The sequence below is a fragment of the Drosophila miranda genome (genome assembly GCF_003369915.1).
Source record: "Drosophila miranda strain MSH22 chromosome Y unlocalized genomic scaffold, D.miranda_PacBio2.1 Contig_Y2_pilon, whole genome shotgun sequence".
Classification (NCBI taxonomy): domain Eukaryota; kingdom Metazoa; phylum Arthropoda; class Insecta; order Diptera; family Drosophilidae; genus Drosophila; species Drosophila miranda.
In genome coordinates, this window is record NW_022881614.1 from 17,607,559 (window position 1) to 17,634,502 (window position 26,944).

At 44.7% G+C, this 26,944-nt stretch overlaps 4 protein-coding genes and 1 long non-coding RNA gene across 6 annotated transcripts in view; 3 read left to right on the plus strand and 2 right to left on the minus strand.

Moving 5' to 3' along the window:
- LOC117192219 (SR-related and CTD-associated factor 4-like) overlaps window positions 1–26,944 on the plus strand; it is a 180,150-nt gene that overhangs the window by 89,106 nt on the left and 64,100 nt on the right. The window lies entirely within an intron of this gene.
- Window positions 13–25,977, plus strand: LOC117192221 (nuclear pore complex protein Nup133-like). The gene is made up of 4 exons (XM_033396891.1): window positions 13–253; window positions 313–487; window positions 552–960; window positions 25,201–25,977. The coding sequence occupies exons 1-3, from the start codon at window positions 105–107 to the stop codon at window positions 924–926; spliced, it is 699 nt and encodes a 232-aa protein (XP_033252782.1). The 5' UTR covers window positions 13–104; the 3' UTR covers window positions 927–960; window positions 25,201–25,977.
- LOC117192231 lies at window positions 15,259–17,060 on the minus strand. Its single transcript, XR_004474254.1, has 2 exons — window positions 16,510–17,060; window positions 15,259–16,432 (listed from the first exon to the last, which is right to left on the minus strand). It is a non-coding gene; the product is annotated as an uncharacterized LOC117192231 (long non-coding RNA).
- On the minus strand, window positions 18,601–24,050 carry LOC117192220. Its single transcript, XM_033396890.1, has 2 exons — window positions 23,795–24,050; window positions 18,601–23,738 (listed from the first exon to the last, which is right to left on the minus strand). The coding sequence occupies exon 2, from the start codon at window positions 22,726–22,728 to the stop codon at window positions 20,716–20,718; it is 2,013 nt and encodes a 670-aa protein (XP_033252781.1). The 5' UTR covers window positions 22,729–23,738; window positions 23,795–24,050; the 3' UTR covers window positions 18,601–20,715.
- Window positions 24,260–25,547, plus strand: LOC117192222 (nuclear pore complex protein Nup133-like). Its single transcript, XM_033396892.1, has 3 exons — window positions 24,260–24,493; window positions 24,553–24,727; window positions 24,792–25,547. The coding sequence occupies exons 1-3, from the start codon at window positions 24,345–24,347 to the stop codon at window positions 25,164–25,166; spliced, it is 699 nt and encodes a 232-aa protein (XP_033252783.1). The 5' UTR covers window positions 24,260–24,344; the 3' UTR covers window positions 25,167–25,547.

Genomic DNA, 26,944 nt, shown 5'->3' on the forward strand with positions numbered 1-26,944 from the left:
CGTCAAACCTGAGCAAAAAAAAAAATACATTTGCTCCTTATCACTAGGATAGTACTCATAGTACCCATAGCAATAATATTCAAAACAAAGTAAAGGAAAGAAACATGAAAAAACAGCTATACGGAACTCCGCGGGAGCCATCGCCAGGATTCCGCCGGCTATGTGCAGACAGCACGCAAAAGTCTTTTTTTGGCGGGAACTCGAACTGCTCTACACCTTCAGGGAGTTTGAAAAAAACTGCCCTGCACAAGAGGTAACTAACAGGAGTGTCTCGCCTATTTAAAGATGATTTCAAACACTTTTTCCCAACAGCCGGCATAGTTTGTCCGGGCGATCTACCCAATCGATACCCGGCATCCGGTCGGACTACAATGTTGTGGAGAGCTTTGGTTTTCCCCTGCCCGTCGTAGTGAACGAGGCCTTGACCTTTGTGGGATCTGCTGCAGGAGCCGTTTCTGCGAAGGTTGCCCAAAATGGCTGGGCTTGGGTACGGGCATAAGCACGGATCGAAAAATGATTTGGCTGGGTATTAAATTTCCGCCCTATTTCAGGTTGTGCACGGTCGCCGACTTTTAATTTGGCAGTACAAAGAGACGTCCAAGGGTGCCAAGCAACCTAGACGGGGAGGTGGCTTGTCCCAATGCCGCGAACTACAACTGCCCTACTCCGATTTAGGGTACAACAGTGAGTTGATTAGTTTATTCCAGACAGACGGCCAGCAAATGGCATCCTGCATAGCAGTTTCTGCAACGAGAGATGTGCGCTATTGGCCATCTATTGCCCACGACGGGAATAACGTGAATCTACCGATCCTAACCGGTCAGGACTTCGTTCAGATCATAAATCTACCATTGCAACAGGGCTACCTTGCTGTGACCTCAAATTGCATGAAGGTCACTGTGCGAACTGTGCTGACGTGCAGGTGAAGGTGCAGTTGAGTTTGAGTTTGTCCGCAAGAAGGATTGTCTCCAATTTAAAATTAATCTCTAACTATATCTGCGATAAAATTAAACTCTTTAAGCAATAACTTTACCACAATATGGCTCAACAATTGGTTCCACCCTACCCTCGAGGGGCTGAGGGACGTTATTGAGCCATAAGTAGATACGATACTATTTTTGCCACCAAAAGTAAAAAATAATACTACCCTCGCCTTGCCTTGCCTTGTCTTAAAGAGCGAAAAATCATTGAAAAACTGCAAATATTTGAGATCAGAGCCTAAGAAACGAATAGTTGATTTAAAGATTTAAAGATTAAAGATATGTTGTACAATATATGACAAAAAAGAGAAGAGAAGCCAAAGGTAAGGTTTTTAAGAAAAACATTGTCCGGCGGACCCGCACCCGATGCTATAACAACGTTTGGTAAGTGTTCTCCTAAATTTGTAAACCATTCAAAACAAAGAATCAAAAACTTGCTCGAAAACGCAAAATGCCAACGAAATGTCAAGAATCGTCGAATCGAACCACACGTCAACACACGCCAGAGAATGCAGTTTTTTGCAAACTTCAAAAATGCTAAAGAAAATTGCATAGAAACCAAAAATTAAATAGTCCGCAAATGCCAGCAACCGTAAAACCTATGCATGGATATAGTGATATTGCGTGTGCAGTGTACACACCAATACAATACAATAATCTGGACCCTCAAGAGAAAGAGCAACCAAACTCTGAAAACGAAAAAAGCATACGATCACATATTTTTTTGAAATAAAGTTTTTAATTTTGTCTGTTCGCTCTGCGTTACGTTACATGTTTGAGCTGGCGTATACCGTATGTTTACGGTATATCGGTATATAATTAGTATAGAAATCCAATAAATGCAAGTATTTAGAAAAGGCCAGTCAAGTTGAAAATTGATTCATCAATCATATAAATTTATGTGGGCATGGCTAAATGTTCCATATAGCTGGTAATATTCGATCGAAGATCAAAATTGAACAATAGGAACAACTATCCTCTTGTTTTTTTTTGTTCGACCATTTTCGTTAAAACCTCTGTTAAGCTATTAAGCGTTTTTAACAACTGTTGCAATTTGAAGTTAATGAAAGTCGAGAGGCTGTTTATAATTCACAATTTATTTGCATATGTAAACCAACTTATCGCGTATGTACATATGGGGATGATTGGGGCGACCGATTGATGCGAGGATGTTAGTCTAATAGCTGCGACCATTAGCTCAAGACTGCCCATGCAAGGGCTGACGGGCCAAATTGCCGGGCCCTATGCAGCAAGCTTAGACGCGAGCGAGAGCATATGATAGCCCGAGAGCGTTAGAGCTGCTCGGGGACGCTGTTAAGCCGAGTCCGAGAGATTGCGACATAAGGAGACGAAAGAATTCCGCTGCATGCGCATATGCGGTAGCAAATGATCTTTGCAGTGGGGGCATTGGAAACGACAACACCAAAATGCATTTCCTTTGGGCCGCACCACTGGCAATAATTTAAAATATTTAAGCTGCTTGACCCGACATACTCCCCCCGTTGGAAGCCTGACTTTCAACAGCATCTTTAAGGGGCAGCAGGCACAGCTTGTTGACGGCGCGCTTGGTGATTCCAGATGACGTCTTCAGCACAGCAACTCGGGCAACGCCATCTCGTCCAGGCAAAAGCTCGACCACTCTCGCCAGTGGCCACTTCATGGGAGGAAGATTCTCATCCTTGACAAGAACCAAATCTGCGAATGCTAAACTAGGCTTCGCAGTGCGCCACTTTGAGCGCTGCTGCAGTGACGTTATGTACTCCTCCTTCCACCGGGACCAATAGAGCTGCTGCAGGTACGAAACGCGCTGCCAGCCGTCCAGGCGATCGAAGTTTAGCTGCGTGACGTCAGGCTCAGCGAACGAAGCAGGAGGGCCACCATTCAAGAAATGCGCTGGAGTTAGAACATCTAGATCGGCAGGGCTCTCTGAAATTGAAACTAAAGGTCTTGAATTAATCACTGCCGTGATGTGGCACAACAGCGTCCGCAGCTCGTCAAATCCAAGAACCGAGTTGCCTATCGCACGGTAGAAGTGGTACTTGGCCGTCTTCACTGCAGCCTCCCATAGACCACCAAAATGAGGGGAGCGCGGAGGAATGAAATGCCAGTCTATAGCCTCGACCAAGCAAAAATCCAGCAGCGCCTTCTGATGGTAATCGCTGAGGACCAGGCGCTTTAATTCCATCTGCTCATTCTTAGCGCCGACAAAATTGGTTGCGTTGTCTGACCAAATTTGCCCCCGCTTCCGTCTGGTACATACGAAGCGCTTTAGTCCATGTAGAAAAGCAACTGTTGATAAGTCCTTTATAAGCTCCAGATGAACAGCCTTGGTAGCGAAACAAATGAAGACGCAGACGTAGCACTTGATTGGAGCCTTGTTGCGTGCCTCCGGTTTGTAGAAAAACGGCTCACAGAAGTCCACGCCTGTGATCTCAAAGGCATGAGAACCATCGAGCCGCTCCTTTGGAAGATCCGCCATAATATGCTCCAATACCCTGGGCTTCAGTCGAAAGTCGAAAGTTTACTGCCTTGTTTACCGTCTTCCTCCCCCCAATAGGCCAATATTGGGATCGAATTAGTCCAAGCAAAGCTCGAGGACCAGCGTGCAGATTCCGCTCATGAAAATGGGAGATTATTGCAAGAGTCAGTGGATGGCTGCTGGGCAAGATGATGGGATGACGGCCATCAAAATCCAACGAAGAGTTTTTCAGTCGACCATCTACCCTGAGAAGTCCAAACTGATCCATGAATGGCGATAACGATGCGATTGAGCTCGATGAGGAGACTGCTCCCCTTGCCCGCAGTGACTTCATGTCCTCCCATAGCTGAGTACGCTGGACTAGTCGTAGCAATACCTGGGTTCCATGTTCAATGTCTGAGACAGTGAGTCCGGGGCGCCGAATTCGGTTGCAAAACTTGTGAATGTATCCGAAAACGCGTTGCAAAGAAGCAAATGAATTCGCATACTTGGAATCAGCAATAATGTCCATGTAGGGCGATTTGACCAGAAGAGCCTTCCGACGAAGTTCAAGGGCTGGCTTATCAGGTAGCACAGTAGGTGGCCAGTCATCTGAGGAGCCGCAAAGAAATGGAGAACCATGAGCCCAAAGAGGTGACTCATTCAGCTCAGTCGGATGAGCCCCTCGAGACAGAATGTCGGCTGGGTTTAAAGCTGTGGGAACATAGAGCCATTCCATTTTTTCGGTCATTTCCTGAATCGTTGACACTCTATTTGCAACAAAAATATTAAATCTTGACGGCTCGTCCCGAATCCAAGAGAGCGCAACGGCAGAATCACACCAACAGTAACACCTTCCCTTGAATACATTCATTCCAGCTATCTCAGATATGAGCCTAGCCAGCAACTCCGCTCCACAAAGCTCCAACTTTGGTACTGTAAGTGTCTTCAAAGGAGCCACAAGAGATTTGGCACAAAGTAAGTGACTGCTGAAATGCTGACCCTTGGACACGACATAAATGCATGCACCATAAGCCTCGATGCTGGCATCGCAAAATCCGTGAATTTCCAGCGTAGAGTCTGGAAGGAGCACAAGCCGAGGAAATTCAAGTCGACGAATCTGACCAAAACTGGTGCATATTTCCTGCCACTCGGTGTTCAGTGCGACTGGAAGGCTTTCATCCCAGGACAACTTCTCTTGGCACAAACGCTGGAGAAAGATTTTGGATTTAGTAATTACGGGACCAGCTAGTCCGAGAGGATCGTAGAATCGCGCTATGGATGACAAAACAGAGCGCCTGCAGGAATTCAAAGAAGATTGAAGGGCCGAGAACGAAAATAATAGTAGATCAGAAACCGGATCCCACGCAAGTCCTAAAGTTTTAGCCACATGGCTGCCATCGTCGAACTTCAAAAATGTTTCCTTGTCCTCTTCCGGAACTCCATCCAGCACAGCAGGGACGTTCGAAGACCATTTCCTCAATCTGAACTGACCTCTAGACAAAATTCCAGTAGTTTGCTCCCGAATCCGGATAGCCTCCTCCTGCGAGCTGGCTCCAGATATCAAGTCATCCACGTAGAAGTCACGGCGAAGGATTTCAGCTCCAACTGGAAACGCCATCGCTCGTCTATTGCCAACTGATGCTTCGCTCGCACAGATAGGTAGGAGGCAGGCTTCGTCCCATAAGTAACGGTGTCCAATTGAAACACACGCAAGTCTTCTTCCCTGGAGTTTCTCCACAGAATACTCTGCAAGTTGCTATCCTCGGTCAAGACTCTTACACAACGGTACATCTTACAGATATCTCCCGTAATCGCAACGGCGTATGACCGAAATCGAAACAGTTTGGGTTGGATTACGGGACCAGCCATTAAAACGTCGTTCAGGGAATATCCAGATGAGGTTGAAGCGGATCCATCAAAAACGACGCGAAGCTTGGTCGTAGAACTATCTTCCTTCATGACGCAATGGTGAGGCAAAAAATATCGGCAGTTGCTGATTGACTGGGTAGGAACCTGAGACATATGGCCTAAATCAAGGTACTCCTTTATAAATGCTGCATACTGAGATTTAACATCAGGGCGACGATCTAACTTTCTCTCAAGGGTCAGGAACCTACGAAGGGCTTGATTGTAAGATTCTCCAAGGAGATCCAAATTATATTTTTCTGGCAGCCGAACACAATAATCGCCTTTATGTAGTCGACGGAAATGCTGCACAAAGTGTGCTTCACAATCTAGCTCTTCTTTGGTAGACTTTGTTATTGGTTCGATGCAATTTTCTACCTCCCAAAACCTCCGAAGAAGCACCTCAAGCCGATCCTCTGGACTATTATCCTCAGCAGCTACGGCCCGAGCGCGAGAGACCATCAACGAGGAACCTTTTAAACGCGAACAACTTCCAGACACGACCCATCCCAAGCGCGTTTTCTGAATTGAAGGCAATCCTGGCAGTAGCTTGACCTGACCAACACACAGGAGCTCGAAAAACAGACTTGCGCCAATTAGCAGATCGACGCGCTGCGGCTTATAAAACTCCGGATCAGCTAGTGGTATGTTAGATGGAATGTTCCAGTTTTGAGTGTCAATTCCGAAGCTTGGCTGTCGATCGGCTACAATGGCAGTGATGAGAGTTGAGTAATCGGATGAGCGAGAGTGCAGGTCTTTACTTATACCTTTATACTCTATACTAGTCCTAAATTTACCAACTATTTTCTGATGACTTCCATCAGCGGTGCATGCCTTGGACAGCACCTTTTTAAACGGCTTCCTGCTGATAATATGTTCTTTGGCCAGTTTCCCTCCGATGCAAGACAGAGCAGCTCCTGTATCGAGCAAACCCACTCGCTTATTATCCAGAAGACCAACTTCAGCATAAGGGCGTTTGTCCCCTTTGTTTCTTCTAATGCTATTTATGTACTTTACTGACTCCCAGAATTTTTTTAACCGCCGACTGCTGCGAGAACTTGTCTTTGCTTTGTCGCCAAAGCTCGGAAACCCAATCTTCCTATTATTTTCCAGCTTAGTATGCCAAAAATACTCTGGCTGACCAGCCGAAAGGGAGTGTGTCATTTCCCGCTCCCCACCACTGCTATATATTCTCACTCCTTTGTCGCCGCTTGCCGGTTGGGAACACTGGTCAGTGGACGAGATGCTGCAGTGCTCCTTTGCGCATGAAGGCTTATAGGCATTAGGAATACCGCATCCATAGCAAAAAATTTTCCTTTTTTCCGCGCAGTCTTGATACCTAGTCCCCTCCTTCCTGCAATTCCTGCTTCCTCCCAGAGCTCTGATATCTGCTTCTTAAAGACCGATGGTTTCTGATAACCATGATTCTTACGGACTTCTTCTAAAAAGCATTCCCTTTTCCTGCATATATCCCTCAAGGTTTCCATCGAATCTACCCGTATGTTAAGAATTTCATGCTGAATTTCCGGACGTAAATTACGTCTCACAATTTCAATCAGCGTCTTCTCACTAAGAGGCTGGTCGAGTCTATCAGTTAGCTTTAGGATCTGTTTTCTATCCCTTATCATTTGGCGGATATCCACATCCGTTCTGGAGTCTCGGAATTGCTTCCTCAACGCAGCACAAAGCTCCTGCCAACGAACTACTCCTACCGACTTGTGATATCGAAATCAGATGAAATCAGATGCCTTGCCATCAAATAGCGAATTCGCATTACCACACAGAAGTGAGAAATTTCCCTCTAATGTCTGATGAGTAAGGGCCTCAACTCTATAGATAAAGCTATCGATTCCTATTGTATCGGTGGTTCCTGAAAATCTTAATTTCCAGTTCGACATTATGTGGCCTACTTTGTCTGGTCTTTGGGCCAATTCTGAACCTACCGATCGGGCGCTGGTAGCACGCGGAGGTAACCCCGGATCTGGTTGCTGCCCATTGATTCCTAGTAGCTGCTCCAAAGAAGTATTCCTGCTAGTATTTGGATTTGGCGTTTGTCTTTGCTGCTCCATATTATTTATGTGAGCTTCTACATTGGTTTGAATGAGATTCGCCATTTGTTCTGTCAACTGAGTTAACAGCTCGTTCTGCATAGCCTTGACAGCGGCAGACGTCTGGCTCATCTCGACGATGGACGGGTTCTCGCTCGCGTTTAGCTCTTCACTTCTCGTTTCGGCCAAATCTGATAAGCTATCTGCTCTTGGGATTGGTACGAGTCTAGATTGCTGCCTCGTTAACACAGATGTGCTAGCTGGATTTGTAATGGTTTGAGCTATGCAAACCGAATCACAAGTTGGGCAAGTTGTTTTAACAGTGAAATGCGTTTTTATACATGCCTTATGAAACGGATGTCCCCACTTCGTTTTATAATTTTCCCCAGTTCCCAACTCTGACTTGCATAAGCTGCATTCTATGCTTCGAGGAGGCACCCCTTTTCGTGGCGATCTATCCAGACCCATAGAACTATTTAATTTCTTCCCAGAATTAATTGCATCATATTGCGGAATAACCCACCAATAAATGTATCAAATCTATTTATGTGGCCTGTATAATGAATGTATGTATGTGAGTATATATAAAAAAAAAACAACAAAAAAAGATATAAAAAAAATTATAAAAAAAATATAGAAGAAAAACATAAAAATGTTTCTATAAAACAAATATGTAAAGAAATTTAATTCTTTGAAATTATACCATCAAAAGAAAAGAATGATCTCCCGACTCCCAATAGCTCCCTGCAGAAGCTGCACACCAATTGTCCGCTTTTTTGGTAACGTCTAATAGCAAATTTATGAAACTGACCAACACAAATGAATCGTGGGCAGGAGGCATTTCATGACAAAAAAACTCTCCTTGTTTCCTACTCGACTCAATTTCTCGATCACAAACAAATAGAAGAACTGCCATGTTTCCGTTCCAGTCCATCTGCCGTGGTCAGAGATTCATCCCTAAGGTTGAATCAACTTGATTTCCAATCGTCAGAATGGCTTTTCAACAAAAACATCAAAACAAATAAAAGATAAAGTTAAGTGAAAACTATCGCTAGGTAAGTGTGGTCAGAAGGCAACTGCTCGCAGCCGACCCATTCTAAATTCCTATGCATTCTATCCCAGTCGTCCCTTCACTTGTTGAAAATATAGAAATCCCGCTCGAACCCACATCTCACTGGACAGGTTATCGCCTCTGAGGCTAATTTGCCTGCATTCCAAGTTTTTGTCATGGTTCCATGCTCGCAGAAAACTTTGTAGTGAAACAGATATTTGCCATCAAAACTATACGCTAACCAGCGTAAACTTTACGGACAGCTACCCTACGCTATTCACTCAGACAACACAAGGTTGAAAATAAGACAGATGGGAAAGAAGACAATTGTGGTCAATGTAATGTGTGAGTCCTCCTGGTATTAATTAATCGGAGTCAATCCGATGTACAACACAAGGTGGCACCACGTTGGGCGCCAAAAATAAAGATCTTCTTAATTATTACTGTAATGGGTAACGAGTACTTGGGCGAGATGGTATTACTCGGCTATGACCGGCACGTATTGTTTCCGGCTGCTGGCTCGTCGGCAAGGGGGTGGAGTTGTTTTATTGTCATAGTTCGAGGCCCTTTACTTTCTTTATTTTAAATTTAACGTGCAAGAAAAAACAAGCCATACACCTCACCGGACAGAGTTCACTACAAATGACCACATAACACGGACGATTACCTAAAAGACATACGGACGATCCTCAGCTGTTTCGAGGACCCGTTGCCCACCCTACCTTGGTCATGCCATTCCATACATCTATCTGTCGGACATAACCCCTTGGTGTGCCGACACGCGCTACAGGGGCTTGGAAGGGGAGATCATAAGAAGGGTTTAGTTTGTAAGATATGAATATTAGTTTATAAGATTTGAATATTAGTTTAAGATTTACAAATCGATAATATTATAAGAAATACCAATGTACTCGATATATCGATACTTGTCCTCGACAAGTATCGATATGTCAACACACATTCATTCGAATACGCCGATCAAGAAAGAAGAACATATAATAAAACCGTGCTATTAAAAGTTTACATATCAGGTGTGGGGTTTGCCCAAAAAAAAAAAAAAAAAAAACTCTGCGATGAACAATGCAGACATAAGAGCGAAAACCAAAAGTGAACTTAGCGACATATTGCGTAGCGACATAACGTATATTTTGATCAAGATGCCAACATACACCAATTACGTACAGCAGTGAAAAAAATCATGGAAGACACGCATGAGCTAGGAAATACGGCGCCAAGCGCAGACGAGACTATGCAGGCAGACATTTTTGCAGTCCCGGTTGAGCGCGAGATAGATAGAGACAACCGTAGTGCACAACACGCAGTAAAAGCGGCGCCAGAAGAATATGGTGAAAATGTGCAGAAGGCTCGAGAAGCATTCATGCCGCGACAAGACAACGCTCGGGAGAATTGGAGTTCCCACCTACCTGCTTCGGATAATAGCCAGCAACCTGTCGGGTAGGGTACTGAGGTACGAGACGGAGGAGGGACCAAAGCTCTACAGGGTGACAGCCGGAGTTCCACAGGGATCAGTCTTAGGACCTCTACTGTGGAACATAATGTACGACGACGTCCTGAGACTCCGGCTCCCGCAGGGATGCACGCTTGTCGGTTTCGCTGACGATCTCGCCCTGGTCGTGGTAGCCAAAGAGCTCCGAGATGTCGAGGCGACGGCCAACGAGGCAATCCGGGTCGTATCCAACTGGATGGAAAACGCGGGATTGGACCTGGCTGGCCACAAAACGGAGGCTGTACTCATCAGGAGCCGGAAGAAGGTGGAGTACGCGACGTTTCGCGTGGGTAATGCGACTATTAAGTCGCAGGAGTCAATCCGGTACCTAGGCGTGATGCTGGATAACCGATTGAACTACCGGGCCCACATCGAGTACGCGAGTCAAAAAGCCTCCCGGATGCAGGCAGCACTCGCAAGGATGCTCCCCAATATTGGTGGACCCAAGGCAGGTCGTCGCATACTCCTGGCGAGAGTAGTGGCCTCGATCCTACTGTACGCTGCGCCGGTGTGGTCTTCAACCCTATCCGGCAACATGAGTCTAAGAAGAAAGATGTCAGTGCCATATCGGCTCTGCGCTCTTCGAGTAGTGTCTGGATATAGGACGGTGTCGGATAACGCAGCCCTGGTCCTCGCGGCCATGATACCGGTGGATATACTAGCGCTCGAGATGAGGCATGTATATGAAGCGCGCGCAGGGATGCGAACTAATGCATCGCTAGAGACCATCCGTGCGTCGGAAAGGCGGGCGTCGATAGAAAAATGGCAAGATGGGACACGGCCACAAATGGACGGTGGACCCATAGACTAATCCCGGACATTGAGTCATGGATAGGGCGGAGAAGCGGAGAGATGAACTACCACCTCACCCAATTCCTGACGGGTCACGGAGGATACAGGAAGTATCTACATAGGTTCAAACACGAGGATACTCCCGAGTGTCCTGAGTGTTCGAATGAGAGCGAGGATCCGGAGCATGTGATCTACCACTGCACGAGGTACCGCTCAAGTGCAGAGTATTTCCCACGACCAGAGGAGCTAATGGCGTTCATGACGGAGTCCGACGAGAACTGGCAGCGCGTTAGCAACACCCTAACAGCCATCCAGAGCGATCTGAGAAGATGCGAAAGGGAGCGACGCGTATAGGAGAGTGCCTAACGTAGGCAACCCATCCCCGCGAAGTAATACTTTGCGGTGATCCCGCGGGGAATGAGGTGTGCAGCTGTGCGTGGTGGTGAGTTTAGCTGGGAAGCCCCGAAGGGGTAGTCCAGTTCGTTGACTGGTACGGGCCGGTCGCGTCTCTTAGAGATTCCCCCCCGCCGTGGCGTATCCATGGAAAAAAAAAAAGACAACGCTTGTTCGTCGCAAGCAGACATGGCCACGAGCGATGTGGTCAAATTCATCGTAGAGGGACTGCAGGACAAGACGGGCATGGCAGCATCCATGCTATATTGCAGCACACTCAACGAGTTGCGTGACAAGATGGTCACCTATGATAAGGTCAGAAGAGCTCCTGGCGTCGTAGCAATTCGTAGCGAAGGTATGACAAAGGGAAAACTAAATGTGAGTATGGCAGTTGGGCAGCAGCAAGGTGGTGGCGCAATGCGTTGCTACAACTGTCGGCAATTTGGGCACGTTATGAAGGAATGCAGTCAGCCAAAGAGACCGGATGGGGTATGTTTTAACTGTTGGAGTACCAGCCACCTATATTCGCAGTGCCCGAAACGAAAGATGGCCACTAGGGTAGCTGCAGTTCAAGATGAGGAGCGACTAGGAGAAAAAAAACAACGACGATTTAGCGGCTGTCCAGTTAATCACTTTATGACTTCCGTTTGGTGAACAAAGAGGCGTCAGTATTTTTAGTCTATTTGATACAGGTAGCCCTGTAAGTTTTATTCATAAGTCTTTGATACCGAAGTCGGCTATAGTTGAAGCCTATAATGAAGTGAGGAAATACTATGGACTAGGAGGACAACCAATTCCCATATGGGGAAAATTTAAGTGCCATATTGAATTTTGCACAAAGAAATATATCGTTTTATTAAATATCGTAGATGATAACATGCTGCCTTTGCCGGTATTGTTGGGACGCGATGCCCTTAAAGTTATTGAAGTAAAATTAGTTCATAAGAAAAATATCAATGCGAAGCAACACACATCATTAAGTTCGTTAAAGCAAAAAGCTATTAGTTTAACCTGCGCGTCTTTATTCACCGAACGTAAAAATAATATTAACATAAGACTATATGATAAGTTAGATGGTAATCAATCAGAAAGAAGCGAGCTAATCAAACGTTCTAATCCATTTAAAAATCAGACACAAGAAAACTCAAGGAATGACAAAATGGCCATCGAGAATATGAATCAAGGCGACGAATTCAGTAACTTTTGTGCGTCGGTAGAGATTGATGAAGAGGAACATATTAACGTAGGTTTCGAATTTGGCCTCACTCTTGCAGAAAAGTGTAGGGAAGTTATTAAGACATGCTATTTACACAAAGAATTTGTAGCGACTAAAACAGTTGAAGAACACATGGATATATTAAAAAGACTATGCATTCGGTTTAGCGAGCAAAATTTAGAGATAAATCTAAAAAAGTGTAGGTTTGTCAATCGAAACATCGATTTCCTGGGGTATAAAGTTAATCAAAACGGAATAGTTCCTAGTGATTCGCATATTGAGGCCTTGAAAAAATACCCACTCCCTCAAAATGTAAAAGCACTGCACTCATGCTTGGGATTCTTTTCGTATTTTCGACGTTTCATGTTGTCATTTGCGACGACAGCTAAGCCCTTGGTTCAGTTGTTAAAAGAAGGTGGTCCGTTTCCCATGAATAGAGAACAGGTGAAGACGTTTGAAACTCTTAAGAATGCGTTGGCAAATCCTCCGGTATTAGCCATTTTTAGCCCAAATAGAGAAACGGAATTACATACAGACGCAAGTTCATACGGTTATGGCGCAATACTGATGCAAAGACAAGATGATGGGAAGATGCACCCTGTGTCCTATTATTCCGGCAAAACAACAGAAAGAGAATCACGTTATCATAGTTTCGAACTAGAGACATTGGCTATAATTTATGCATTGAGGCGTTTTAGAGCATATTTGTAGCATAGGTCCTTCAAAATAATCACGGATTGTAATTCGTTAGTACAGACGTTAACCAGAAAGTCAATTAGTCCTAAGATAGCACGGTGGTCCCTAGAGTTAGAGAACTATGATTACTCCATTATGCACAGACCTGGGGCCAGTATGGCGCACGTTGATGCGCTGAGCAGACAAGATCAAGTGACGAATATGTTAGAGGATGGTTATAGAGTCAAATACGGTTTAGAAAAGTATAATTTAAAAAAAGATGAGAGTAGAAAGCAATATACAAGGAATAGTGTAAGTAGAGACAACACTGGTAGTGAGCATAGAGGTACCGTAGAGAACCCTGTGATTAAGTGTAGAGAATTAAATATCAATAGAGAGCGTAGTAGTACCGTACAGAACCCTGCGATTGAGTGTGGAGAATCAAGTGCAGTAGGAAGTAGATTGGGAAATAGTCTGATGATAGAGAGAACCTTGGTGGTGATTGTAGAGATAACATAGAGAATAGTGAATATAGGGAAGAGGATGGATGGGAGATTGAAATTAGAGATTTGAGCCAATGTAGAGGAAGCGTTAACGATGTGGTGGGGGAGTAAAGTACATTAGTAGTAGGAATTCAGATAAAGAGAAAAAATGTGTTGAGGATACAGTAGAGAGGGACAAGTTAGAGTTTCAGGAGGAAAGATTACTAAAATCATTGATAGTTGGGGTAGTAGGTGCAACGCCAGAAGATGTTGATTTGATATTGCAAACAGAACAGATGCGAGACAAGGAAGTAGTTAGGATTCGAAAAATGCTAGAGGATGGAATTGAAGTAGATTTTGAAATGATAGATGGTATTGTTTACAAGAGGAGTTGTGAAAACAAACTATGTTTCTATGTACCAATGTGTATGGAAGAGCAGTTGATAAGGCGGTCACACGAAAAACTAGGACATCTGGGAAGTGGGAAGGTTCATCAGAAACTGTCTACCGTGTATACTACACTCGATGCCTAAAACAATCCATAACAATCCCAAAGTCGTGTGTTCCTTTTCATACCCTACATGTTGATCATTTGGGTCCGTTGCCGAGTATTAGATCTAAGCGAAAACACCTCCTTGTGGTAATAGATGCATTCACTAAGTATGTCAAATTGTTCCCGGTTAATAGTACCAGCACGCGGGAAGCGAAGGATGCCTTAAGTAAATATTTTGATTTCTATAGTCGCCATACTAGGATAATATCAGATCGTGGGACCTGTTTCACCTCGTTAGAGTTCTCTAGTTTTCTGCAGGAGAGAGGTATAGAGCACATTAAGGTAGCTACAGGTGCACCGCAGGCGAATGGCCAAGTGGAGCGGGTGAATCGTGTTCTTACTCCTATGTTAGGAAAACTGTCAGAGCCCCTTGAGCAAGCCGATTGGTATAGGTTGATGAGCAAGGTAGAGCACGCCATTAATAACTCCGTTAACAGCAGTACGAAAAAGGCACCTAGCACATTGTTATTTGGAATACCCCAGAAAGGACCCGTTGTAGATGAATTAACCTAATACCTAGAGGAGAAGTTAGCGTCAGAACTTAGAGAGTTGGAAACTATAAGAGAAATAGCAAGTGAGAACATACGGTTGTCGCAGAAAAGAAATGAGAAGATGTATGCCCATAGACATAGAGCCCCATTAAAGTATGAACCTGGTGACTATGTAGAAGTCCGGCATGTGGACACAACACCGGGGAGCAATAAGAAGTTCGCACCAAAGTATCGAGGACCGTACAGGATCAATAGAGTATTGGATAATGATCGTTATGAGGTTGTCGACATTGAGGACTGTCAGTTGACGCAAATGCCATTCCGAAGTATATTAGAACCAGCAAGGCTTAAACCCTGGGTAGAGTGTAAGGATAAAACCATGGTCTCATGTTGTTAGTCGATTAAAAAGTATGTTAAGTAAGACAATACCGAATAAGAAATGTTTAACCAACTGTATGCCTTAGTGTGTAGATCGTGGGCGATCTGTAGTCAGGTTGCCCGAATGTAAGATATGAATATTAGTTTATAAGATTTGAATATTAGTTTAAGATTTACTCATCGATAGTATTATAAGAAATACCAATGTACTCGATATATCGATACTTGTCCTCGAAAAGTATCGATATGCCAACACACATTCATTCGAATACGCCGATCAAGAAAGAAGAACATATAATAAAACCGTGCTATTAAAAGTTTACAAGTTAAACATTATAATGATATTTATTGGAACTAAATTATACATAAAAATACGGGGTATATGTTCCCTCCCATAGGCTACCTGGGCCTGAATCCCTTGAACTAGGATCAGGTAAACTTATAAACTAGTATTTGAATAAATGTGCAATGGTAAAGATTAAAATTTAAAGATAGAATATAAAGGTTGATTCTTACGGGCTACGAAACGGTAAGGCAATTTGGTCGGAACACCCATAGACAATTTCTTCCATGCCCAAATGATTGTGATCAAACACCTAGTAAATAAACTCACTTTTACTGCGGATCCACCGTCGAAAGCGTTTTCTGATGGTTGCTGAAAAACTGTAGTTAATATGATATTTTGGGTTCGGGTGTATTATTATTGCATTTCGGTTATAAGCATATGGGGTTTTGTTATTTTTTTTGTTTTGATCTGTGCATGGAAGGTTATCTATTTATGGATCTGTTTTAGTTTCATATTCACTCTTCCTCTTGCCCTTCTTTTCCTACTCTATGCTCCCTCACTGCTGTTCTTCATTTCTGCATTTCTTTTTTATGTATATCTATGTAAACTTAAATAGCTGTTCTGCTGCTCGGTACTATTCTGCTTACTCTTATGTTAACTTATGTTACTTCTCCCGGCTTATCGCCAGCCCCCTTCGGCTCCGTTGCTGGCGAGCGTTTTTATAGCTCGCTCGCTCTCCTATTGGGCTCTGCCTTTGCTGCTTGCGTGTTCTCCCTCTCCACCGCTTTCACTCTCTGCCTATGCGCGCATCACCTTTGGCTCCGCTCGCCCTCTTTATTTTTTTGGGGCATTACCCTTGCAGCTCTGAGTATTGAATTCCAACAACACACTAACACCTTCCCTCACTATGTAAACTGCGGATCTTAATTGGGCCTTGTTAACTTTATTTGGCATACGGCACGTTTAGGTAGGATTTGAGTGATTTTCCTCCTTTTTCTCCGTTCGTATTTCGCCGGTTGCTGAACTTTTCGCTATCGCGGATTATCGACCGTCCCGCTTTGTGGCCGCCGCCTCACCGACGTCGATCCGGCTGCCCGCGAAGGTCGAGTCTCTCAGAATTTTTTTCTGCGTCTCTGCTCCCTCGCTCTGTGCTGCGACGGATCAGCTGCTTGGAGCGCCGCTGCTTCGCCAGCCCAAATTGCTAGGCGCCAAATCTAGTGCAGTGAGAAACAACCGTCTATCGTATTCGGCCCCGAAAGATCTGTGGTATCCCACTTTTTGTTCCTCTTACCCGTCAATCTTGGCCCCAGTGGCCGACCTAGCTTCAGTTTTCCTAGTCCCGCGACTTTTGCTTTGCTGCTGCTGGATACCACTCGCGCTTTGACAATATTCTTTTCTTGACTTTGGAACTTTTTCCTTAATGATTTTTGCTGAGCCTGTTCGGGGCGATGTTGGTCGCTCGACATCCAAATTCCAAAAGGAAGATGGACACGCTCCCATCCACTATGAGACCGGTCGGATCCGCTGGATGACGTTCGAATGTCATCGCTTTCTCCTCTTTCTCTTCAACTGCCATCAGCGCTAACTCACCGCCAGAGGGAGCCAACCTTTCAGATCACCGTTTTAGAGCCCCTGACTCCAAAACCCCCTGTAGCAGCGAGACTATGGCTGCCCATACAACGCCGTTGGCGGTCAATTTAGTTTTCGCCCTTAGCTCAGCTACAAGCCTCTGACAACACACGCCAGAGAATGCAGTTTTTTGCAAACTCCAAAAATGCTAAAGAAAATTGCATAGAAACCAAAAATTAAATAGTCCGCAAATGCCAGAAACCGTAAAACCTATGCATGGATATAATGATATTGCGTGTGCATGTGCGATCACATATTTTTTTTGAAATATAGTTTTTAATTTTGTCTGTTCGCTCTGCGTTACGTTACATGTTTGAGCTGGCGTATACCGTATGTTTACGGTATATCGGTATATAATTAGTATAGAAATCCAATAAATGCAAGCATTTAGAATAGGTCAGTCAAGTTGAAAATTGATTCATCAATCATATAAATTTATGTGGGCATGGCTAAATGTTCCATATGGCTGGTAATATTCGATCGAAGATCAAAATTGAACAATAGGAACAACTATCCTCTCGTTTTTTTTTTTGTTCGACCATTTTCGTTAAAACCTCTTTTTACGCAAAATGCAATAAAAGCAAGTGTTTAAAATAAACCAATCAATTAGAAAATAGATTCACTAATCGGATAAAACTATGTGGGTGAAAATTCGGAAGACTTTTTCCAAAAACAAACGTGATGATGACTCCGGTCCAGCGGGCTCTAGTTTCGGTTTTTACGTTAAATTGTCAGGTAATGTATGACTAAAAAAAAACAAGTGCTCGACTTCAAAGCATTTAATGGACTGGTCGCAGCCAGAGATAGCAGAACTCCCCGACTCCACCGTCGAGCCGATCTTGAATGCGCAGAGAGCAGTACAAGAGCGCGGCGTGTGAGAGCAAAAGCTCTGCTCACAACATCGCACTCGCTCCGATAGAGTAATTACGATCGTCTGCTGCAACATTCCGGCCCCGTTGAAGACCTCCGGTGCTTCAACCGTCTATTGGCAGTTTTGCCAATTTGTGTATGGGGCGTTTAATTACGCCCGCGGGTGTTCGCACCTCGGCGACGCGCACTCTCCCATCTTCTCCCTTGATTGCGGCCACCACTCGTCCTGTGGTCCACTTCTGTGGCGGTGTGTTGTCCTCGTGGACGAGCACTAGACAGCCAATGTCCAAGTCTGGCCCTTTGGTAGCCCACTGGTGACGCTTCTGCAGGCTGACCAGGTAGTCCTTGGACCAGCCCTGCCAAAACTGCTGCTTGAGCGCTGACAGCATTCGCCACCGCTTCAAGTACGCGAAGCTTCCCCTGCTGCATCTGTCGTCGTGATCTGATTCGGGCGGCAGCGAAAGAAGCGGCTGCCCGATCAGCAGGTGCCCTGGCGTTAGCGCTTCTCCATCGCTGGGATCGTTGCCTGGGGACGCGATTGGCCGGGAGTTGAGAAGAGCCTCTACCTCTACCAGGTGGGTGCACAGCTCGTCCGCGGTGAGCTTGGCGTTGCCCACTCCGCGTACCAACCTCTGCTTGGCTGATTTGACGGCTGCCTCCCACAATCCGCCGAAGTGTGGTGCTCTCGGTGGTATGAAACACCACTCGACGCCTTGGCGCGCTGCGTACGCCTTGAGCCGGTCCTGGTCCCTCTGGTACGCTTGATGCAGCTCGTTCAGCACCTTGCTCGCGCCCACGAAGTTGGTGGCGTTGTCGCTGTACACCTTCTCCGGAAGGCCTCTTCTCCCGATGACCCTTTTAAAAACAGATAAAAAACTATCAAACTGCAGCGACAAATCTGCTACAAGCTCCAGGTGAACAGCCTTTGATACAAGGCAGACGAAGACGGCTACATATGTCTTAATAGGGGGCCTGCCGCGAATCTTGAGAGACACGTAGAATGGGCCGCAGAAATCTACCCCACAAATCAAAAAGGGCCGAGCTCTTCGCACTCTATCAGCTGGCAGGTTTCCCATGATCTGTCCCTGTAGGACTGGCTTGTATCGGAAGCAGTGCACACAATTTCTCAGGATCCTTGTACATGCTTCTCGAGCATTGATTAGCCATATCTGCTGCCTTAGCAACGAAACCATGACTTTGGCGCCTGCATGGTAGTGAGTCCGATGCAAATTGCGAAAATAAAGCGTCACGAACTGCGACTTTTGCGACAGCAGCAGAGGAAATTTGGCGTCATACGGAATCTCTGCGTTGAGCAACCTTCCTCCCACTCGAATCAGTCGCAGCGTTACTCCGTCGAGTTCGCTCGTATGTATGAACGGGTTTAGTCGTTGAAGATGCGGTGACAGGATTTCCGACCTCGCTAGCTTGTGGAATTCTGGTCCCAACTCGTGTCTTTGGACTACTTCTACCAGCCTTAGAAATGAGACCTTAAGTTCTTTGGCTGACAGAACGACCTCTCGACTACGCTTTCTTCCTTGTAGGAACCGGTTTACATATGCCATAATCCGAAGCAATTTCTCAAAGGAAGAGCATCTTTCAATCAACTCGATGGAATCATTGGCCTGACACTTTGCCACTGAATGTGTTGCCAAACACTTATTGTTTTCCGACCGTTCCATTTCTGGGGACAACTCAACCTGATGTAGGCATGTCCACTACGTCTGTGCCACGTGACACCAAATCGGCTGGGTTTTGCTCAGTAGGAACGTGCCGCCAAGTCACACCGCTTGACGATTCCTGGATTTCAGCAGCCCTATTGGCCACAAACGTTGCGAGCGTGGCTGGATCCCTTTCCAGCCAGTACAAGGTGACTTGGGAGTCCGACCAAAAGTTCACACTTTCGATCATGAACTTGTCCAGGATCGGTTTTACTTGAGCCCATAAAGTGGATAACAGGAGTGCTGCGCACAATTCGAGTCTTGGAATCGATTTCGTTTTGAGAGGAGCTACTCGAGACTTTGCGGTAAGAAGCTTAGACACGACATTTTTACCATCACTGGTACGGATGTAAATGCAGCATCCGTACGCTTCACCTGATGCGTCTGCGAATCCGTGAATCTGAACGCTTTTATGCGTGGGAAGGCCAATGTAGCGAGGTATGGTTATCTTGTCTAATTCAAACAAATTTTGCTTGTGTGCAAACTCATGGGAACCGACTCGTCCCAATCCAACTTTTGCCGCCACAATTGCTGCAGCAATATTTTTGCCCTCGTTATTAAGGGACATAATAACTTTAATGGGTCGAACAATCGGGAAGCAACTGACAAAATGTTTCGCTTTGTAGGGGTCAATGAATCAAATGAGTCATCTAAATGATAATGGAACAAATCATTTTGCGGATTCCATCTAATTCCGAGCGTTTTAACAGACGACGAAGGATCAAACTGCAGCGATTTCTCCTGGCCACTATCGGACAGCAGCTGGGGATGATTTGACGCCCACTTGGCCAACTTAAAACCCCCGCATTCTAAGACCTCACACACTTCCAGCCGAATACGTTCTAAATCTTCCAGACTGTTTGCTCCAGTAAGCATATCATCGACGTAAAAGTCATTTTTTATGACTTGTGATGCAATAGGATGGGACTCAGCATAAACGTCTGCCAATTCAACGAGACAGCGGATGGCCAGAAATGGAGCTGAGGCTGTCCCATAAGTAACCGTATTCAGGCGATACGTTTGAACATCTACATTTGCCTTATCCCTCCACAGAATCAATTGGAAATTTCGGTCTTCTTCGGCGACCTGAACTTGCCTATACATTTTGGAGATGTCAGCTGTGAGCGCAAAACGATTTAATCGAAATCTGGCAAGAGTTGCGTAAAGCTCCCTCTGAATAGTTGCACCCACCATCAAAGTCTCATTTAATGAGATTGAAGTCGATGTTTTGCTCGATGCATCGAAAACGACGCGTAGCTTGGTGGTTTTACTATCAGGTCTCAGGACACATTGATGTGGAATGTAGTAATGGCGTCCTGGAGGAGTGTCTGGAAGCAATGACATGTGGCCAAAGATGAGATACTCTTTACAAGTACCGCACTAAACTCCATATACAGATCATGCAAATACTGATCTCGTGCAAGTCTGCGTTCTAGGGATAGAAAGCGGCTTTTTGCCGTCTCGAACGAGAAACCCAACACGGGATTTATTTTAAATGGCAGCCCCACTTCAAAACGACCCGATTCGAGCCTGCGTAAAGTCTGCTTAAAGTTTTGTTCGCAAGCCAATTGTTCAGCTGTATATACAGCCTTCGACTTCTCTGGGACCTGTTCCAATTCCCAAAAGCGCTCCACCAGAGAGTCGAGAGAACAATGATCGCTACCAACAGCGATATTGCATACAGCATCCTGTGCTGATGCCTTATATTTTCCTGATACAATCCATCCCAACAATGTTTTCTGGATTGTTGGATGTTCGGAACTTGCCTTTAATTGGCCTACACACATTAAATCAAAAAAGGTTTCTGCCCCTATCAATAAGTCAACCTTAGCAGGCTTGTAAAACTGCGGGTCTGCCATCTGCAGGTTTGCTGGTATCTTCCATTGGGCGAAATTGACAACATGATCGGGTTGGTATGTGGAAATCGACCTTAACACCCAAAAATCGGAATCAAAGTTGTGATCGTTGATACGAGATTGGACAGAAGTATGAATCTTGTGCCTTATGACGGACGAGTTTTTTCCAACAGTTGTGATATTAAGGCAAGACTCATCACGGCGCAATCGTAAGCGCTGGGCTAGATCCTCGGATATAAAATTAATTTGAGAGCCGGAATCTAGAAGTGCCCGTGCATACTGAAATTGTCCGGACCGATCTTGCACCTTTACAACAGCGGTAGCAAGAATAACCTGGTCAGCACTAGCAACGTGACTAGAATAAGCTGTCTGAGGCTCAGACGATGACGAATGTTCTACTGGCACAGAACTGGGCCCATTTTGCTGTGGCTCAACCCCGTATCGATGAAGCAGAGTGTTATGGGGCTTAGAGCACACTCGACATTTTGCTGTCTTGCACCTCGTCACTGTATGACCTGGCCTCAAACAATTTATGCACAGTCGGAGTTGCTTGGTGATATCGAACCGTTGAAGAACAGGAAGAGCACTAAACGATTGACAATTGCTTATGGTATGATTCCCCGCGTGGCAATAGCTACATTTCGAATCAGCTCGCCTATCCGTCTTTGCACATGAAAATGACGATTTAGTGGGTCCTTTACTTGTCTCTTGTTTAGTTTTACCCTTATTCCGTGTTGACTCTTCGGCAGCTAGATGCTGATAGCGCCGATTCAGCTGGGCTGCGCACTCGGACCAAGACGGTAGTTTATCGTAATCCAGTTGCTCTTCGAACCGAGACTTCGTTGTGGGATCTACTTTAGACAGCGCTATGTGAATTAGCATCGCGCTATTTATGTCTTTTTCACTTCCTAACGACTGCAGAGAAGAATATATGGCTGACACCGTGTCAATGAGGGACCTAAGGCATGAAGCAGAAGCTTTTGTTGTGCTGGGAATGTCAAACAACTGCGAAACAGTATCAGAAAAGATAAAATATTTTTTGTCGTAAACCTCCTTCAAACTATCAAGAGCCTTCTCATAATTGTCTGCAGAGATCTGAAACGCCTTCACTGTTCCCAATGCATCGTCAACGAGACACGACAGTAAGTGGTTGAATTTTTCCACATTTGATAATATTGGGTCGTTATGCACCAAACTCTCGAAAAGGCTTATAAAGTTTTTAAATTCAGAATGTTTTCCACTAAACTTGGGGAGATTCATTTTAGGCAGATGTGATGAATGACGCTGGCTACTCCTATCCCTCCTCTGTATTCGCTGAGTTTCAGGTTCTTTAAGTGCAGACATGTACAGAGCCTTTGTGGTAACACACATATCCTCGACCGATGCTCGTAGATCGTTGTTGGGATTTAAACAATCCATGTCTGACTGTATATCCATCAACTTTTCACAATAATTTTCGATCAGCTCGAGTCTGCATTTAATTTGAAGAGAGTCGAACGAAATAGTTTTTTTTCAAAGGTCGTTCTCACACGCCTTAGATCGCCCATCACCCTATCGTGTCTTTGCATTGCTGTTGCTAACTTTTGCAGGACTTTTGGACCTCCTCCTTCTTTTGAACCTCCTTCCCTGGTAACAATTTCCCTTTCCTTTTCACTCATTCTGGCGCTTTCTCTTACTTCAAGAGGGTCGGAAAGTAATGCACTGGGTTTAGACAATGGTTAACCAAAATACTGTAGGGTATGCAAAAACTATGAAAGAACTCGAAATTTCCACAAAAAACTATGTATCGGTTTCAAAGGGTTAACGCAGCGAAACAAACACAAATTATGTTGCCAATGCACACAACCAAACGCATCCAAATTATGCACAATTTGGCGCAACGATAGCGTTGTAAAGGCAGCACCAATAAGCGGTACTTCGCAAAAGAGAATTGAAAACAGCGGCAATGACCGGAGCGTCTGATTAGCAAGTACCGTAAACCCTCATCAATTTGCACTTTTCTTCAATCCACCAATATTCCGCATATAATAAATATTTTATGTTGCTGGCTGTTCACTTTGGTTTATTTTATTACTTTGTGTTTTATTTAATTGGTATTCCAATTCAACGAGGTGCCAATGAAATTGAGATCAGTGGCCAAATAGAGAAACACAGCGCACAAAATGGTGGCTTGGTTCTAGCACTCAATTTTTTTCGCACTAAATACCTGAGAATTCGGCATAGATTAGCCGAACACTTTCCTTTTTTGTTGAGTAAAGATGAATCCAATTTGTCGCACAAAACCAGCCAGCTAGAGCTCTATTCGCAACAGAACAAAAAAAAACCAATGACTTGTGCCGAGACAACGAAGATGTACTGTAGGTCACTGGTTTGTCGTGCGAATTTCCACGAAATGCTGGATGCCGATGTCCCTGCTCGGGCGCCAATGAAAATTCGGAAGACTTTTTCTAAAAACAAACGTGATGATTACTCCGGTCCAGCGGGCTCTAGTTTCGGTTTTTACGTTAAATTGTCAGGTAATGTATGACTAAAAAAAAACAAGTGCTCGACTTCAAAGCATTTATTGGACTGGTCGCAGCCAGAGATAGCAGAACTCCCCGACTCCACCGTCGAGCCGATCTTGAATGCGCAGAGAGCAGTACAAGAGCGCGGCGTGTGAGAGCACAAGCTCTGCTCACAACATCGCACACGCTACGATAGAGTAATTACGATCGTCTGCTGCAACAGTGGGCATGGCTAAATGTTCTATATAGCTGATAATATTCCACGGATTATCAAAAACGAGGAATATGTAAAACAGAACTTAAATTCGTCAGTATATTTACGGTATATTTTTAAAATCTGACGGTATATTTTGGTATATTTCTGAGGGTCCGACGGTATATTTTAACGATAAGTCCGCGGTCACACTGCTGAGTAAAACCTTTAAAAAAATATAATATTTATTTCGTCAAACCTGAGCAAAAAAAAAAAATACATTTGCTCCTTATCACTAGGATAGTACTCATAGTACCCATAGCAATAATATTCAAAACAAAGTAAAGGAAAGAAACATGAAAAAGCAGCTATACGGAACTCCGCGGGAGTCATGGCCAGGATTCCGCCGGCTATGTGCAGACATCACGGAAAAGTCTTTTTTTGGCGGGAACTCGAACTGCTCTACACCTTCAGGGAGTTTGAAAAAAACTGCCCTGCACAAGAGGTAACTAACAGGAGTGTCTCGCCTATTTAAAGATGATTTCAAACACTTTTTCCCAACAGCCGGCATAGTTTGTCCGGGCGATCTACCCAGTCGATACCCGGCATCCGGTCGGACTACAATGTTGTGGAGAGCTTTGGTTTTCCCCTGCCCGTCGTAGTGAACGAGGCCTTGACCTTTGTGGGATCTGCTGCAGGAGCCGTTTCTGCGAAGGTTGCCCAAAATGGCTGGGCTTGGGTACGGGCATAAGCACGGATCGAAAAATGATTTGGCTGGGTATTAAATTTCCGCCCTATTTCAGGTTGTGCACGGTCGCCGACTTTTAATTTGGCAGTACAAAGAGACGTCCAAGGGTGCCAAGCAACCTAGACGGGGAGGTGGCTTGTCCCAATTCCGCGAACTACAACTGCCCTACTCCGATTTAGGGTACAACAGTGAGTTGATTAGTTTATTCCAGACAGACGGCCAGCAAATGGCATCCTGCATAGCAGTTTCTGCAACGAGAGATGTGCGCTATTGGCCATCTATTGCCCACGACGGGAATAACGTGAATCTACCGATCCTAACCGGTCAGGACTTCGTTCAGATCATAAATCTACCATTGCAACAGGGCTACCTTGCTGTGACCTCAACTTGCAGGAAGGTCACTGTGCGAACTGTGCTGACGTGCAGGTGAAGGTGCAGTTGAGTTTGAGTTTGTCCGCAAGAAGCGCCCAAAATGTTATAACCGAGCGGAGCCGAGCGTAGCGGTCTAGGATTGTCTCCAATTTAAAATTAATCTCTAACTATATCTGCGATAAAATTAAACTCTTTAAGCAATAACTTTACCACAATATGGCTCAACAATTGGTTCCACCCTACCCTCGAGGGGCTGAGGGACGTTATTGAGCCATAAGTAGATACGATACTATTTTTGCCACCAAAAGTAAAAAATAATACTACCCTTGCCTTGTCTTAAAGAGCGAAAAATCATTGAAAAACTGCAAATATTTGAGATCAGAGCCTAAGAAACGAATAGTTGATTTAAAGATTTAAAGATTAAAGATATGTTGTACAATATATGACAAAAAAGAGAAGAGAAGACAAAGGTAAGGTTTTTAAGAAAAACATTGTCCGGCGGACCCGCACCCGATGCTATAACAACGTTTGGTAAGTGTTCTCCTAAATTTGTAAACCATTCAAAACAAAGAATCAAAAACTTGCTCGAAAACGCAAAATGCCAACGAAATGTCAAGAATCGTCGAATCGAACCACACGTCAACACACGCCAGAGAATGCAGTTTTTTGCAAACTTCAAAAATGCTAAAGAAAATTGCATAGAAACCAAAAATTAAATAGTCCGCAAATGCCAGCAACCGTAAAACCTATGCATGGATATAGTGATATTGCGTGTGCAGTGTACACCAATACAATACAATAATCTGGACCCTCAAGAGAAAGAGCAACCAAACTCTGAAAACGAAAAAAGCATACGATCACATATTTTTTTGAAATATAGTTTTTAATTTTGTCTGTTCGCTCTGCGTTACGTTACATTTTTGAGCTGGCGTATACCGTATGTTTACGGTATATCGGTATATAATTAGTATAGAAATCCAATAAATGCAAGTATTTAGAAAAGGCCAGTCAAGTTAAAAATTGATTCATCAATCATATAAATTTATGTGGGCATGGCTAAATGTTCCATATAGCTGGTAATATTCGATCGAAGATCAAAATTGAACAATAGGAACAACTATCCTCTTGTTTTTTTTTGTTCGACCATTTTCGTTAAAACCTCTGTTAAGCTACTAAGCGTTTTTAACAACTGTTGCAATTTGAAGTTAATGAAAGTCGAGAGGCTGTTTATAATTCACAATTTATTTGCATATGTAAACCAACTTATCGCGTATGTACATATGGGGATGATTGGGGCGACCGATTGATGCGAGGATGTTAGTCTAATAGCTGCGACGATTAGCTCAAGACTGCCCATGCAAGGGCTGACGGGCCAAATTGCCGGGCCCTATGCAGCAAGCTTAGACGCGAGCGGGAGCGTATGATAGCCCGAGAGCGTTAGAGCTGCTCGGGGACGCTGTTAAGCCGAGTCCGAGAGATTGCGACATAAGGAGACGAAAGAATTCCGCTGCATGCGCATATGCGGTAGCAAATGATCTTTGCAGTGGGGGCATTGGAAACGACAGCACCAAAATGCATTTCCTTTGGGCCGCACCACTGGCAATAATTAAAAATATTTAAGCTGCTTGACCCGACATACTCCCCCCGTTGGAAGCCTGACTTTCAACAGCATCTTTAAGGGGCAGCAGGCACAGCTTGTTGACGGCGCGCTTGGTGATTCCAGATGACGTCTTCAGCACAGCAACTCGGGCAACGCCATCTCGTCCAGGCAAAAGCTCGACCACTCTCGCCAGTGGCCACTTCATGGGAGGAAGATTCTCATCCTTGACAAGAACC